We start from the raw sequence: 16,949 nt of genomic DNA on the forward strand, positions 1-16,949 counted from the left end.
CATGAATTTTAAAAATTATTTTGGCTAGTTCTGTAGATTGTTTTGTAATTGTATTTATATGATATTTGAGTATGTGGTAGTAATCAGACTCCCAAATAATATGCTGTCCTTATGTTGATGTTTCATATTTCTAGCTAATTATTTTTAATATAATATGCAATTAATTATTTGGAACCATATAATCTGCAAAGATCAATAATTTTGTTTCTTCTTTGCTTAAGTTATCCCTCAGTTTCATTATCTTGTCTTATTTTAATAGATAACATTTGTGTAAGTATATCAAAAAATAGTGGTGACAGTGGACATTCTTGCTTTACCCTTAATTTTAATGGAAAAGCTCATAACATTGCTCAATTATGAAATTAATTCCTGATTTTAGATAGAAATTATTTAAGGAAGGCTGTGTCTTCCCACACTTTTCAATTTAAAGAGAAAACAACAAACCAGTATCTTATTGTATCCTATCAAAAGTCTTTATTTCATCTATTTATAAAATCATGTGATTTTCTTTATTTTTGTTATTGATATGATGTATTACATTTCTAGTTTGCTTAATATTGAGCCAACTGTACCCACCCACACCCAACCCCCCTTTCCCCCCCACGCATGGATATTATTTCACTTTCTGTGGTGCTTTTAAGCATAATGTATATACCTAAGTTGTCTGGTGAGTTTCTTGTGCATCCATATTGATCTAATTATATAACTTCCTTTTCCCCTCTTCATTGGAATTGTTCCTCTTTGTGAATTTAGACTTTTACCCTGAGAGCTGTCTATTCCTTTTGAGTTGACTTCCTCTGTAGATTTTTAGACCATGGGATCCTAAAACCATCCTTCCTCAGAATCCTTTAAAAACTGCTCTCCCCAAATCTAGGGTACATGTCAAATTATGCTTGACTTTCCTGTTTTTCATTGTCACTAGAAAACCTTTTCCAAAAGACTCTCCTCATTTCCACCTCAGTACCAGTTATTCCCTCTTAGTGAGAATAGTATCCAGAATAGGATTCCCCCTTGTTGTTTCCTCCATTTGTTGAAGGATATCATTTTCATTAAAGTAAGTTAAGAAACTATTAACTGTACTGCTTTGGGAGAAGACAGATCCAGCAGATGTCTAGATGTTTAAAATTCTCCTCTCACTACTATATTATGCCTCTGTGCCAGCATTGTGATGTTTCCTGAATTCATCTATTTCCTTATTCTGTTGACACATGATATATTCTGATGACAAAATGATTTGTTTCTCCCTCCATTGATCCTCACCCAAATGCTCTCCACCATTCACTACTCTTGTTCCTGGATGTCATTACATGAGTTTATATTCTTAATATACAATTTTATCTTATCCTCTTACCTTTTTTACCTATTTCAAAGTATGCCCATTCAAAGAGATGCAGTGTGATATAGAGTGGATGGATAGTGAGTCAGCTTTGATCAAATTGTGACCCTGTGCAGTTTAATCTCTCAGTTATCAAGGATTTTCTCCAAGATTATAAATTACAGAGCAAGTGCTAATCTACTAGATATTTCTAGGAGTTTCCTAACTGGGAATTCTCTTTACCAATGAAATTATAGCTCTGGTTTAAAAAAAATATTCATACATATCCATATTCTAGTCATGGGTTTCATCTCCAGAAAGCTCTAGTCCTATGGTGCTATTCTATTAGGTCATTTCTTGTCTCCACCAGCCCCCAATCAGAACCTCTAGTTCATTTTGATTTTAGCATAAGCTTTGGATATTTGTGGATATCTATTAGAGAATGGCCTATAATTCTAATATCAATTTCCAATACATTGCGCATTTCAAATTTGCATCAAATTTTAATTCAAAGATTTTTTTCCTCATCCATATCTTAAGTTAGTCTTCTTTAAAGAAAAAAAATTATTTCAAAGACCTGTGCCATCTAACAATCCTTAGCTCACATTAAGAAAAAAATCTTATTAACAAGGATATCATGGGACACGCTATCAATGTCTTGCTAAAGTTAAGTTATACTATATTAACAATATTTTTCTAATCTATCAACACAGGAACATTTGTTTAAAAAAGCCACGGGTCTTAATCTGCTGCAGCTTGTTCTTACTGATATTGTATTGACAATGCTAGTGAGCACTGGTTTCTTTTTTAAGCTCTCACGTTTGTTTTTAGTAATATGTTCTAGGGGGGTGGCTAGGTGGTGCAGTGAATGCAGAGTGCTGGCTCTGGAGTCAGGAGGACCTGAGTTCAAATCTGGCCTCAGACACTTAACACAAAAAATTTAGCTATGTGACCTCGGGCAAGTCACTTAGCCCCAATTGCCCTACCTTCCTCCCTCCAAAAAGAAAAAAAAAAGGAATAATCTGTTCTAGAAATTTGTGATAGATTGAAATCAAATTTATCAGACTATACTTTCTGGAAGATAGTGGCAACATTTACCCTCTCTTTTTTAGACAGATCTTCAAGGACCTCTTCCATTCTTCACTATTCTTACTATTTGGTAGTTAAAGCTATCCACTTTTTTTTTCCAGACTGTTAGATTGTAGAGAGAAGTACTGAAATTTTCATCAGGAGAGACCTACTACTGTAGGCTTGAATTATAGACTTGACATTTCTTTTATGAATCTAGGCAAGTTATTTAGCCTATATGATATTAATGTTTCCTTACCTGCAAAGTGGAGATAATAATATTTATACTGTTTCACACTTCTTGAGAGTCTTACAGGCTAAATAAATTGGGCTGCTTGTGATCACCCTCGAATAGAATTCATCCTGTTAGAGATTTTTGAACTCATTAGGAACAACTGCTTATGTGAATTACGACTGTACCTTTTGCATGCTTCTCAAGATCAGGGAACGTTTTTTGCCCTTCTTTGTATCCCTGTTATTTAGCATATAGTAGGCACTTAAAATGTTTGTTGTCTGACTGATCAAAGGCTGTTTTCTGCTTTTAGTTGGAAAGTTGATTTGACGATGAAAATAGTATAATTCATCTTTTACTCAGTCATTTGTCAACATTACAAATCTATGCAAAGCTGTGTGTTCATATTTCCTTTATTTCTTGTATTTAACTAAAAAAGGTTATTTTAAAGTCTTATCATTAAAAAAAAAATAAGTCTCAGTTTATTCAGGGTTGGGTAGTGCCAGTAGAGTGCTAGACTTGGAGTCAGGAAGATCTAAGTTCAAAATCCTGTCTAAGCATTTATTAACAGTTTAACCCTGTGCAAGTCACTTAACCTCTGTACCTTAGTTTCCTCATCTGTAACCCTATTCTCATCTGGGGTTAGACTTGATGACCTCTAAGGCCCCTTCTAGTTCCCCTTATGTTTTGATACTATGGGACTTTTCTTGTGCTATATTTTTGATATATTTGTCACTCTGGTGTTCTTCAGTTAGTTTTGTGCCTTGTTTTGAACTTTTGTACATCTTTTTCACTCTGACAAACCATTTATTAGCAACTACTAGGTGCAAGGCATCATGCTAGGTATCAGAGGTAGATAGATTTGATTCAGATTCATTTTTAAAGGCATTTAGTCTAATGACGTAGAGGTGGTGAGTGTGAAAAATTTGTAAGTAGCTAACCATATGTTACAAAAGGGAGTGTAATTCAGCCAAAGGACCATGAAGAATTTGAGGCAGGAGAAATCATTTCAGTTTGAGGCTAAGAAGAATCAGGAAAGGCTCCATGGCAAAGGGGACATTTGAGTTACTACTTGAAAAATGATAGAGACTTCCTTAGAAGTAGATTTGGAAGTAGAATATTTAATCAGGGTAAGTGGGTTTCATAAGTAAGGGCAGTCATAGAATAAACAGTGCAAGAAGAAAATGTGTAGTGGAGAGTACATGTAGTATAAGGAAGCTAGGTGCCTGTAGTCCAGGAGTTTATTTAGTAGTCAGAAGAATTTTGAGTTAGAGTTGGGGATCAAAGCAGTATGTTAGGATGGTTGCTTGGGCAGCAGTACACAAGGTAAATTAGAGAGTGGGTAGGCTAAACCAAGAGGCAAGATGATGAATTAGGAAGCTATTACAACAATCCAGGTAATGAATGGTTTGAGCTAATGCCAGTCAGTCATCAAATATTTTGCATCTGTTATGTTCAGGCACTGTGCTAAGACCTGGAAATACAAAAAAGGATGCAAAAAAACTGTACCCACTTTTAAGGAGCTCACAGTCCCTGTGAGAGGGAAGGGAGAGGGAATATGAATGAAGTCTGTAAAAGCAAGTTTTATGCATGTGTTTATATACATGTATTTATATACACACATATAAGATAAATTGGAGATAATCAACAGAGGGAAGGCACTGACATGAAGGGGATCAAGAAAAGCTTTTAGTTGAAGATGAGATTTTAGCTGGAACTTGAGGAATGCTAAAAGATGAAGATGAGGATGGAGAGTTCTAGATATGGGGGACAACCAGTGAAATGCCCCAAATTGGAAGACGGAGTGTTTTGTGTGAGCAGCATCTAGGATGTTAGTGGCACTGCATCACAGAGTACCTGGAAGTGAGTAAGGTATGTGAAGACTAGAAAGTCAGGGGAGGGCCAGATATGAAAGACTTTAAAACCCGAACAGAAGATATTTTACAAGATCCTGGAAGTTTTAGGAGAGGGATGGGAGTTTATTGAATGGGGCAGGGTTGACATGGTCAGACCTGCACTTTAGATGGATCAGTTTGAAAGGTGAGTGAACGATAGAATGGAATGGGGAAAAACTTGAAGCAGGGAGACCAATTAGCTGACTCTTTAGTCCTGGCATGAGGTGATTAGGGCTTGTATCAGAGTAGTGACAGCATCAGAGGAAAGAAAGGGGCTTATATAAGAGATAGGTTTCTGAAGTAAAACCAACAGAACTGGTTAATAGGTTGGATATGGGAGGGTGGGGATGAGGAGTCAAGGTTGTGAGCCTGAGTGACTGGGAGGATGTTGGTGACCTTGATGGTAATAGAGAAGTGGGGAGGATTTGGAAGAGAAAAGATAATGAGTGCAGCTTTGGACTTGATGAGTGTAAGATGTCTACATCCAGTTCACCATGTCCAGTAGAAATTTAGAGTTGTGAGCCTGGAGGAGGTCAGGAGGAAGGTTAAGGCTGGAGAAGTAGGTCTGGGAATCTTTAGTAATGAGATGATAATTGAATCCATGAAACTGGTGAGGTTACCAAGTGAAATAGTACACAGTAATGTTTTGCTATGGGGCAGATTTTGTGGAAGTAGAATTGATGGTATTTGACATCTGTATATATACATATATATGTTTATTTTAGGAAAATGAAGAGTTAAAGTTGATTCTAAAGTTATAAGTTTGTGTGACTAGGAAGATGATCATGCTATCTGCTGAAATAGAAAAATAAAGGGGAGAAATAGTTTTTAGGGAAAAGATAGATTGGTTTTGGATGTGTGAAGTTCTGGTGGGACATACAAGTAGTGGTAGCTATCTGGTATTTGGAAATATTGAAGTGGAAATTAAGCAGATGTTTGGGGGGTTGTTTTCAAATGAAGATTTGGGATTCATAGAAGTTGCTATTGAAGTCACAAGAGTAACAAGAACATAGAAGAGAGCATGAAGAGAGATGAGGAAGCAGTGAAGTAAACAGAAGGAATGACTACAGTGAAGGGCTGAGCCATAGTCTTATTCTGCAGACAGGTCAAGGACATTGAGAACACATTAAAAAGTCAGTGGATTTAGGGCTAAGAATATCTTTAGTGACCTTAGAGAGAAACCCGTTTCAGTAGACTAATAAAAATGGAAGCCAGATTTCAAGAAGTTGAATGAGCCAGATGGTTAGGAAGTAGGTGCAACAAACATATACAGTTTTTTTTTCTAGAAGTTTAACTGTGAAAGGGAGAACGGAAAGGAATAGGGGACAATAGCTTAAGGTTAGGAGTGTAGTATATATACATATGTTTAAGGGTGGGGCAGTTAAGGGCGTTTGTTTGTTAGACTGAAGGTAAAGAACCAGTAGAGAGATTTTAGAAGTTAACTCTTAATCTCATTAATTCTTTAATTTATAGGCAAGCACCTTGTGAAACTTATCAGTTTTGCTAGAGAATTTTTACTGGGCACTGTTTATGATTATATAAGTAATTTTTCATTTTTGAGAGTTATCTCTTCTCTAAAACTATCTTTAAGTGTACTTTTTTTTGCTATAATATTTTTGAAATTTGCCTTCTTTTTAAGACTTGTCACTATCTGACAATGCCCAACACTCCTTGTCTTCTCTATTAATAACAATAATATTTATATTTCTGTAACTCTTAAGAAGATATGACCCTTTTTTAAATTTTATTTTTATTTTTTTTTTTAATTAAGCAATCAGGGTTAAGTAACTTGCTCAAGGTTACAGGGCCAGTTATTTCTGGGTGTGGTGCTGAGTATCTGAGCCCGGGATTCGATCTCCAGGTCGTCCCAGCACTGGAGCTGGTACTCTTACTCGCTGAGCCACGTGGCCGCCCCTAAGCAATTGGGGTTAAGTAACTTACTCAAGGTTACACGGCCAGGTGTTTCTGGGTGGGTGCTAAGTGTCTGAGCCCGGGATTCGATCTCCAGGTCGTTCTGACACTGGAGCCGGTACTCTTACTCACTGTGCTACCTGGCCGCCCCAGATATGACCCTTTTCATATGAGGAACACAACACACTTTCTGAATTACCATGTCAGTTCAGTCACCATTCATAATGATACTTTTTTAAAATTTAAATTTTTATTGATCTTTTTATGCAATACCTTCCATTTCCCAGTTTTCCATTTCCATTTCTTCCCTCCCAGAAAGATTTCTCTTATACCAAAGAATAAAAAAGAGGGAAGACAAGTTAGCAGAACAATCCAGCATAGCAACTAAGAACAAGATTATGTCCAATATCTCTACATGAAGAAGGAAAGTATATTCTCAAAGTCTCTTCTTTGAGAATACATTTGATCATTATAATTTCATAGCATTCAATTTCTAATGTGTTTTTTGTTTGTTTGGTCCATTTACATCATTATAATTATGGTGTTTATTTTCCTGGTTAATTTCTTTAGTTTGCATCAATTTGTAAAAGTCTTCTCAAGCATCTCTGTATTATTGTTATAGCACAGTAATATTATAGCACATTAATGTAACAAAATTTGTTTAGCCATTTCCCACTTGATGGACATCTACTTTGTTTCCTGTTTTTGACTACTGTAAAAAGTGCTGATATGAATATTTTGGACCTTTTATGTTTTTTAAATCTTCTTTGGGGAGAGGGGGTTGAGGGCAAGGGTAATTATGTCTAACAGGATGATCTTTGGGTTAAAGTAGATTGATATTTTAGTAATTTGCTTAGCAAAATTTCAAATAACTTTCCAGAATGATTGTACCAATTCCTAGCTTCCATCAACAGGTGTATTAGTGTGCCTTTCTTTCCTTAACCTGTCCGAGGTTTGACTATTCCTGTAGTCAGCTAAGTGATGTAGTGTATATAGAGCATTGAACTTGGAGTCAGGAGACCTGAGTTCAAATTCTGCTTCAAACACTTACTAATTAAGTGACCCTAGGCAGGTCATTTAACCTTTGTTTGCTTCAATTTCCTCATCTGTAAAATTGAGATAATAATAGCATTTACCTTTCAGGATTGTTGTTAGGATCACATGAGATAATATTTTTAGAGTGCTTTGTAAATCCTTAAGTGCCATGTGTAAATGCCTGCTATTATCATCATCTTTTGTCATTTTTTGATTTAGTTTTACTTGTATTTTTCTTTTAATGATTTGGAACTGTCTTTCATATGGTTCTTAATAGTTTGCAATTCTGCTTTTGAGAACTATTGGTTCATATCCTTTGACAACTCTGTTGAGAAATTGTTCTTGGTCTTATGTATTTTTGTTAGCTATCTTGAATATTCAACCCATATCAGAAGTATTTGTTAAAAAGTTCTCCATCACCAATTACTAACTTCCCTTCTTATTCAAGTTGCAATTAGGCCAATTAATAATCCTATAATGGCCTCTAAGTGTTCAAGTGAAAGGAAGACTCAGAAGTCATTCAGTTTAAATCAAAAGCTAGAAATGATGAAGTTTAGTGAAGAAACCAAGACAGGCTGAAAACTAGGCCATGACTCTGATCAGTCAGCAGCTATCACCATCTAAGCAAGATCCTCCACAAGCAAAAATATTACTTACCCTCTCAATGCTCAGATGATTGTTAGCCATTTTTAAGTGTTTTTAAAATTAAGGCATGTACATTTAAAATTATGTATAGTACTATTGTACACTTAATAAACTATACTTTAGTGTAAACATAATTTTTATATGCACCAGAAAACCAATAAATTTGTGTGACTCACTTTATTGCAATATTTTCTTTATTACAGTAGTCTCAAACTGCAGTATCTTTGAGGTATGCCTGTACTTTCATTGACCTAGTAAGTGAATATGTAAAATAATGTAGGTAGGATTGTAATTTTTTTTCAAACTTTGATTTGGACCAGCCAGGGGCATTAAATTTCACTCCAAATATTTGTCATTAAAAAAAAAAATGTTTTGTAGCTTCATATGTCTTGAATGTGCCTTGGTCTATGGACTTATAGTTATTTTATGTATTTGTTATATTGAATGGGACTTCCTTTTAAATTATTTCCTTCTGGATTTTGTTACTATTATTTAAAAATACTATTGATTTTTGTGGGCTTATTTTGTATCCTGTTACTTTTACTGAAACTATTCATCTTAATTGTATTTGATTCTCTGAGGTTATCTTAAGTAAACCATCACATCGTGAATAAATAGTATTTTTATCTCCCCTGTGCTTGTGTTTATATTTTAATTTCTTTCTCTTGTTTTTAATGCTAATATTTCTAATACTGTGCCAAATAACATTAAGGAACAGAGGCATGCTTACTTTATTAAAATAATCATGGGGTGGCTAGGAGGCACATTGAATAGAGCACCGGCCCTAGAGTCAGGAGGACCTGAGTTCAAATTCTGCCTCAGACACTTAAAACTAGCCGTGTCACCTTGGGCAAGTCACTTAACCCTAATTGCCCTACCTTCCTCCCTCCAAAAAGCAAATAATAATCATATGATTTTGGGGTATTATTTTGGTTGTTTTTTTTTTTTTCTTTTTGGAGAGGGGAAGGTAGGACAGTTGGGGTTAAGTGACTTGCCCAAGTTCACATGGCTAGTTTTTGTGTTAAGTGTCTGAGGCCAGATTTGAACTCAGGCTCTCCTGAGTCCAGGGCAGGTGCTCTATTTATTGTGCCACCTAGCTGCCTCTGGGGTATTCTTTTAAAAATATTTTACCAATTGTTTTTCTAATGGTGAATCATGCTTGAATCCCATGAATATCCAATTTAATCATAATTTTTGTATATATTAGTTTTTTTATTAGAATTAAAAAATAATATTCATTAGTTTTAATAATTTATAGTTTATTTTTTTTTGTCTTTTTTCTTCTCAGGTTCAGACATTAAAACTCATTTTTCTAACACTAAAACTCTAAAATTACCAATGCATTAGGTAATGTGTTTTTTTCCCTTAATTTTTAGGAACAATTGGTATGGCATAGGTATTAATTCTTTAATTATTTGATAGAATTCACTAGTAAATCTATTTGTACTGGGGATCCCCACTCTGTCTTCTTTTTCCCCCGCAATAGTTCCTAGTTCAGTTTCATTTTTTGAAATTGGATTAAGATCTGTATTTCATATTTTACTAATTTTTATTTTTTATGTTGTAGATAATCCTCCATCTCTTTCAAATTCTCTGCCATATACTTGTATGTGTATTTATAATTTATATTCTCTGTTGTGATTTTGTTGCTTTTTTTACTTCAGTAATTTGATTTTCTTCCTTCATCTATTTAAGAGGTTAGCTAGAGGTTTATCAGTTTTGTTGGTCTTTTCAAAAAGCCAGCTTTTAGTTGTTGTTGATTTTTTTTTATGTTACATAGTTCTTTAATTTTCCATTTTATTTTTTCTCTTCATTTTAAAGATTTTTTAGGATTTGTTCATTTTCGCATTTTGAAAATTCCATATTCAGTTCAGTAACCCTCTTTATTTCTCTTTCCTTCTAGTCTCTTCTTAGTTTTATTTTCTGATTTATTTCTGAAGGCTATATTCATACTTTTCTGTTATCTTCCTGCCCATCATGGGGTTAATGTTTTTGAAGTGCCAGCTTTGATCTCTCTGTTAGCTCTTATTTGTACATTATTACCTTACTAGACCTTATCTTATCCTCGTTTTTTTTTTTTCCTTTTGCTGTGCCCCACTTTTAGAAATAAGGAAAATAATGTTAGATGGCCACAGTACACAGAGTCATTCTTTGTCCCACATCATGAGATTTGGTCCCATTTCTTGGCCTCCTCATGATCAACCTCTATCCCTAAGGACTTATATCATCTTGTCTCTTATTCTATGATTCACTACCCGTACTACTAGCAGTGCCCACTGTCTTTAGGAATAATACGCGTTCCAGGTTCTGATCTACCACAGCTACACACCTCTTATCCCGTGGGAGTACTGTTAAGTAGAAGATACTCCCTCCCCTTTACCACACTGTCTCTTGCCACTCATTGCCAAGAGACCATAGCAATTACCATTTCTTTATTCATCACCCATGGAGTTAGTGTATCATTTATTCTTCTCTTCTCTACATCCTCTTTCCCCACTATGCATCTTCCTATTCCACTATTCTCACCTGTAAAGACATTAATTCACAACTTTAAGGGCTCAGAGTACTTAGTCCTTGGCATGTAAGTGCAATTCTTTAATGTTAACTTCTTCTGTTTCCCTGTTACAACTTAGCCTCTTTGATCCTTTTTATTCTTTGAAGACCCTAATTTATTTTCCCTTTTACATAGCTCTTTCTTTAACAAAACCAAAACCTACAACCTGTAACTATGAGACAATTTCATTAGTCTTTTCTTGGTGTAGTGTACTTATTTACTTTCAGCCCCATGCCATGCGTGTGCATGTGCATGCATGTGTGTGTATGTGTGTGTATTTTTAAAAATGATGATTAGTTTTAAGTTTCTAGCATTAGTTATTTAGGGTTTCAGTTTGGGCTGATTTGCTCTTTTGAATATAAAATTCCATTCCTCTAATTTATTATGAATATACACAATACTATATTGAAACTACTTTTCTTTCATATTTGAAAGATTTTTTCTTCATGGCTTCCAAAATTTGTAAATGTAATTTTTAAATTTAACTATTTCATCTCTTAGTATTTGAAGTGTGAAGTTTTATCCTGGTAGTACTTTGTAGATTCTCATGATTAGTGCTTAGTTTGCATTTACCTCTCTTTCTTTAATTATGCTTTTAAGGTTCTAAAATTCATAAAAATCTGAGAGATTTAGGATCTCAAATCACTGGATATATCTTAGATGTCATGGAATTCATGGAGTTTTGAAGGCATGGAATTCATGCCTTCTTTTAATATGGATACTTTTTGCAAGTTTTCCACCATATTTTCTTCCACTTCAGTATTTTTATGTTCAAATTTCTCTGTCTCTGTCTCTATCTCTCTCATAGATTCTATTGCTTTGGAAACTTGCTATTACTTTGATAAAAAATTCAGTTTTTCCTTCTTAGCTATTTAGGCTTTGATGTAAATTTATTAATTTTTTAAAAGAGTTTTACTTCTCTCAAGTCACTCTGGAATTTCTTACTGCTTTTCCATGATATCCATGGAGTTCATGTGTGTCTCTTTTATCAGACAACATTAGTTTATTTTCCTTTTTATTAAAATTGTTGAAAGTGTTTTCATTTCTCAAGGTTCTATTCATTCTTCCTCCTATTTTTAGGTCTTTTCTGGTTCAACTGCATATGAACTATGTTTTTATTCAGGCTTTCTCTCTTGATATTATAGTATTTCAACAGTTTTCTTACATTCTCTGGCACTTTTGCCAGTTACCTTTACACAGATGAACAGACCCCTCAAGGCTGATTTATTAGGTGACTTTACCCTCTTCTCATTAGAGAATATTATATCAGATCTCTTCCATGAATAAGCTGGGAGGTGGGAGACCTGGTTCCAACTTGGTTTCTAGTCCCATTACCCTGATTTTCCTCTATCCTTTCGCTATAAGTCCTACACACATGTTTTCAGGCCAGCCTCAGTTCATTTTCCCCTCCCTCCAACTCCTTTTGCTTCCCATGACTGAGCAGAATCAATGTCTGTTGCTTTTTGTGGGTTGTGTGTTGAGAACAGGCAAAGTCACTACCATGGTAGGGAAGGAGGTGTTCCCATAGTTGTCCCCTGAGTCACAAACTTGGGAGCTTGATACTGTGTTCATTAGGCAGGCATTAAAGTTAGTGATGCTGAGTGATAGCACGTAAGTATTAAAGTTTTCTGGAGTTAACTCATGAGATTTTTTGTCTTATCTTTTGGATTTAGCTGTAATTTATCTATACATAATTCCTTTCCTTTGAGGTTATGGTGTTGAAGATGTTTACAAAAAGTGGTGTCTAATCTTGCTGGTAACATCTCAAATAACAACATCTTGAAAGAGACTTCATATAAATTTAAAGTTCAAGTTATCTGTTCTTAACTTTAGCTAAGAAAAAAAAGAGAGATTCCTTCCCCAAAATCTTTTTCCTCTCCCCACTCCAAAACTCCCCTGAGAAACAAAGCTCAACAAAGGTTGAAAACTAGAAGCATCGAGGCAAAGGAACAAAAAGATATTTCAAAAATTTCTTGTTTAGACATGTAAAATGTTGCAAATGATTGTGAAAAATAAACAGACATATGGTCAGGAAGTATTTGTCAAAGTACTCATTTAAAGAGGCAGTAATTCGAAATGTAATTTTTGCTTGTGAATTTTTGCTAACAGAATAAGGTATGGTAGACTAGAGATGGAGTGGGCACTTTTGTTTTGCTTCTTCAAAGTAGCAACTTTCATAAATTTTCAGGTTTTGGGCCAGTGGATTAAATAGAACTCTTATACCAAGCTACGCTTAGTTATAAAAAAATTTACTGCATTTGTCCTGTGCTCAGTTCCCTCCATTCCTATTCTTTGGCTTTTAAATTTTAAAATGAAAAGACTCTTATTGTACTACATAAAGCTCTTGGTGCTGACTTCAATAAGCTATCCACAAAATGAGTCCTTTTCTCAATTTCTGAAAACTCATAAAATTAACTTCATGTAGAAGAGTAACAGTCTTTCAAAAATAAGTGTTCTTTAGTTCAGCTCTATTGTCATGTCGATTTTGAGTTCAGATCTTTAAAGTCTTATGGATATATGCTCTCTTCCTGTTACCTAGAAGTTCTGTGAAATGCAAATTTCTGGGATGCTTTAGCTGTACTGGTGTTGATTAACTGAAGTTATAATAATAGTAATTGATACTTGAATTATATAATGTTTTAACCTATTTTCAAAGCCCTTACTCCCCCTCATTCATTGCACTGAGTAAACGTTTACTAAATGATTAGCCAGTCAGTGAGAGCCATAGTGATTTGGGTTTAATAGCATAGTCAAGTATAGCTCAATTTATATCCCTATGGGCTTATCAAAGCCTATTATTTCAAGAAATCATAAATGAAAACTACCATGCAAAAATTATTTTTACCTTTACACTACCCCTTCAAGCTAGGGTAGGGCATGTTTTATTCCCTTTTTACCAATGGAGAAGTATATCTAACACTTTTTAGGGATGAGGTGACTTTTTTAAAGTTATAAAAGTAGCAAGAAGTAGAAGGAAGGTCTCTTGATTCCTATCCCTGTGTTATTTCCTCTTAGCTGTTCTTTTATATGCTCATAATCACTAATAAATTTAATAAAGATAAGCTCATTTTAAGTGAAAAAATAAAGGACCTTTAATTTTTTGTCTAAGGATTGCTTTGTGGTAATATATTGCACCAAAGGAGATCACAGGTGTCTATGATTTATTAGATGTCCTACAGAATTACTGGAGGCCAAGAGGGTAAGCTGAACTTGCCTAGGGGGTCACTCTCTTTGAGATGTGTCACAGGCAGGATCTGCACCCAAGTCTAACTAACTTCAAATGTAGTACTCTGCTGCCTCTGTAGGTCCATCTTACTGATATAAAAAGTCTTAATAAAAGATGTTTCTATGGACTCACTAATTTGTTAATTGTTCTTTCTAGTTGTGGGCAGTTTGATCTTTACAGTGATAAATATGGTATATTAAATGTAAAACATGATACATAGTGCTTTTAAATTACTCTCAATTCATCTGATAAAATATATGGTTATGTATTAACAGAAAATTCTATTATAATAATAAATGTACTAAAACTATTTGATTTCATTGCTCTTCTGCCCCTTTTCTTATAAATTCACTTTATAAGATTTTACTTATGCTCCTGAATAACTCTGTTCTATTAAGATAGTGTTTACATTTGAATGATGGTTATTACCATTCTGATAAAAATTTTACACAGTTTAATTGCATTCTGAAATGCTGCAATTATTTTCATTCCATAAATCATGAACAAATGGCATCGACTCTTATTACTCAAGCAGTTTGAACTTCTGGGCTGCTTAAAATACTGTAATCCACAGCTACCCCCAGGGTTTTATCATTATTGTTCCTGTCCATCTTTTCAATTTTTTAAAGTCTTGTTTAAAAATAACAACAACAACAAAGCACTCATTACTAGATAGCTTGTTGAAGTCAGCACCAGAAGCTGTATGTAGTACAGTAACAGTAAAGTGGCATTGTTTTGTATTCCTTTTTTGACAGAATATTTTGTCATTAATCATTTATTATTATTAAGTCAATATCATTTATATTGCCAGTAACAATGGAATATGTATGTTTATAAGATACATACTTTTCAATATAAGCACATGAATTTTAAATATATATATATATAAAATATGTGTTTGTGTGTATATATGTGTGTGTGTATTTAAAAAATTCTGTAGTACTACTTTTACTCTTTTCTGCCTCCTAGTTCTGTAATAAAATAACAGACTAACCTTCTTGAAATCTTTGTGCTAAATTGGCATAAGTACTTCTTTCCTATAAAAGCCATAGTGAGGTTAATAATAACTGGGCTATAGGAGATGGAATAGAGAAGAAGAGGGTGTACATGACAGAGAGCCCTCAAGGGTCTTTGCTGAGTGAGCCTATCAGTTGATGATATAAATTTTTGACTGGAAAGATAAGTGGCTGGAGGCAAGTGGAGGTGGGTAAGCCTTTTGGAGGATCTCTATTTTAGACATTTTATTCAGGATTTGATTTAGAAAAATAAAAATAAGATAATTCCTTTTAAAATTAACTTATTTCTTGCTGTTGCTCTCCAGTGTTCTCTTTTACCTTTGGATGTTTATTGGATTAAGTTAAGCAATGCTAATTCTAAATGACTTTGAGTTCTTTGGCTGTAGTAGAATTCTGTGACTACTTATATACGTACTTATATTGCTTTTTCTCTTCTATATATCCTTTCCCCTCTCCCTCTTGTGCTTCTCTTCTCCACTAATCCACTTTTCCCCTTTCCCATTTATATCTTCAGAACCAAATCCTTTTGTATGACTTATTTTAGTTTAGTCCAGTTATTATTAAAAGTGTATAACTTATACATTTAACTATAAAATAACCAATAGAATTAAAAATTATTCCTATGATTTGTTTATATGGCTTAAATAATGCTGTTAATAGGTCTGTATTGTTAAGCAAACTTGGGAAGCTTATTTATACTCATAGTAATGATTCTTTCCTTCTCCCCTTTTTTTCCTTTTAGGCTTCATGAGGAAATAATTGACTTTTATAATTTCATGTCCCCCTGTCCTGAAGAAGCAGCTATGCGAAGAGAAGTAGTTAAAAGAATAGAAACGGTCATAAAAGATCTTTGGCCTACAGCTGATGTAAGTGCATATTTTCAAAGCTCTGTATGATTATATAGGTAAGCTTAAAAATATAATTGCCTAAAGAATCAGACTCATTTTCTAGTCAGAGTGCTACCAAACAGACATCTTAAGGAAAAGTATGATTTTTTTTATTACTCCTGCCTTAAAAGTTAAGAATTTCCAAACATTCTAATTTCATTTAATCTACATGCCATCTGAGAAGTAGTATAGTACTCAGTAGGAATAGAATTATAGAAGGAAGAAACTAAGTTTAAGCCTGGACTCTTCCATCCGTTGTTTAATCTTGGACAAACCACTTCACTTATCACCTAAATTATCTATTTATTTATTTTTGAGTTTTATTTTTAAACTTTTATTATTTTAAAAAGTTTATTTATAAACTTTTATATTTTATAAAGATGAACTTTTTTTTTTTAAAGCAATTGGGGTTAAGTAACTTGCTCAAAGTTACACGGCCAGTTATTTCTGGGTGTGGTACTAAGTATCAGAGCCTGGATTCGATCCCAGGTCATCCTGACTCTGGGGCTGGTGCTCTTACTCACTGCGCCACCTGGCCGCCCCTAAACAATTGGGGTTAAGTAACTTGCTCAAGGTTACACGGCCAGGTGTTTCTGGGTGGGTGCTAAGTGTCTGATCCTGGATTCGATCCCAGGTCATCCCGACTCTGGGGCCGGTGCTCTTAACTTGCTGTGCTACCTGGCCACCTCGCATAAAGATGAACTATTAATTGCATATTTTAATACTTTTAAAAAAAGTTTTATTTACTGAACTCTCCTGAACTGACCAGCACTGTACTAGGCACTGTAAGAGATAAAAGATGTCTAAGGCATTGTTTCTGCTCTAAAGAAGCTTATAGTAGACTGTAAATTTATCATTTGTACTGTAAAACTAATTTTTCTTTGCCTTACATTTGCCTTAAATGTGTCAGTCTTTATATAGTACTCTTTGTACATCTTTGTCCACATCATTTATAAAAAAGTCATGAAGATAGGAGTAGTTCTGGTAAAGGCAGTGTGACATAAAGGATAGAGTCCTGAAATTGAAGTCAGGAAGATTTAAGCTACTTCTTACTCTTCTCTTTGTGACCTTGGGCAAATCATTAACTTTTCTTTACCTTAGGCACCTCCTTTTAATTTACATATTAAACCGTTGAGGTAGGCTTTGGTGGATGGAGTTCCCCCTT

The 16,949-nt window shown here is 34.3% G+C and overlaps 1 protein-coding gene across 3 annotated transcripts in view; it reads left to right on the forward strand.

Annotated features, from left to right (window-relative positions):
* Nucleotides 1–16,949, forward strand: part of TENT4A (terminal nucleotidyltransferase 4A) — a 101,296-nt gene that overhangs the window by 39,216 nt on the left and 45,131 nt on the right. For all 3 annotated transcript variants that reach the window (XM_069076925.1, XM_069076916.1, XM_069076905.1), the window contains exon 2: nucleotides 15,640–15,763. In XM_069076925.1, coding sequence (XP_068933026.1) covers nucleotides 15,640–15,763 — 124 coding nt within the window. The remainder of the gene's footprint in view (nucleotides 1–15,639; nucleotides 15,764–16,949) is intronic.

The sequence above is a fragment of the Petaurus breviceps genome, unplaced genomic scaffold, assembly GCF_028583685.1.
Source record: "Petaurus breviceps papuanus isolate PSGF00001 unplaced genomic scaffold, PetGlider_PUasm1.0 151, whole genome shotgun sequence".
Lineage (NCBI taxonomy): Eukaryota > Metazoa > Chordata > Mammalia > Diprotodontia > Petauridae > Petaurus > Petaurus breviceps.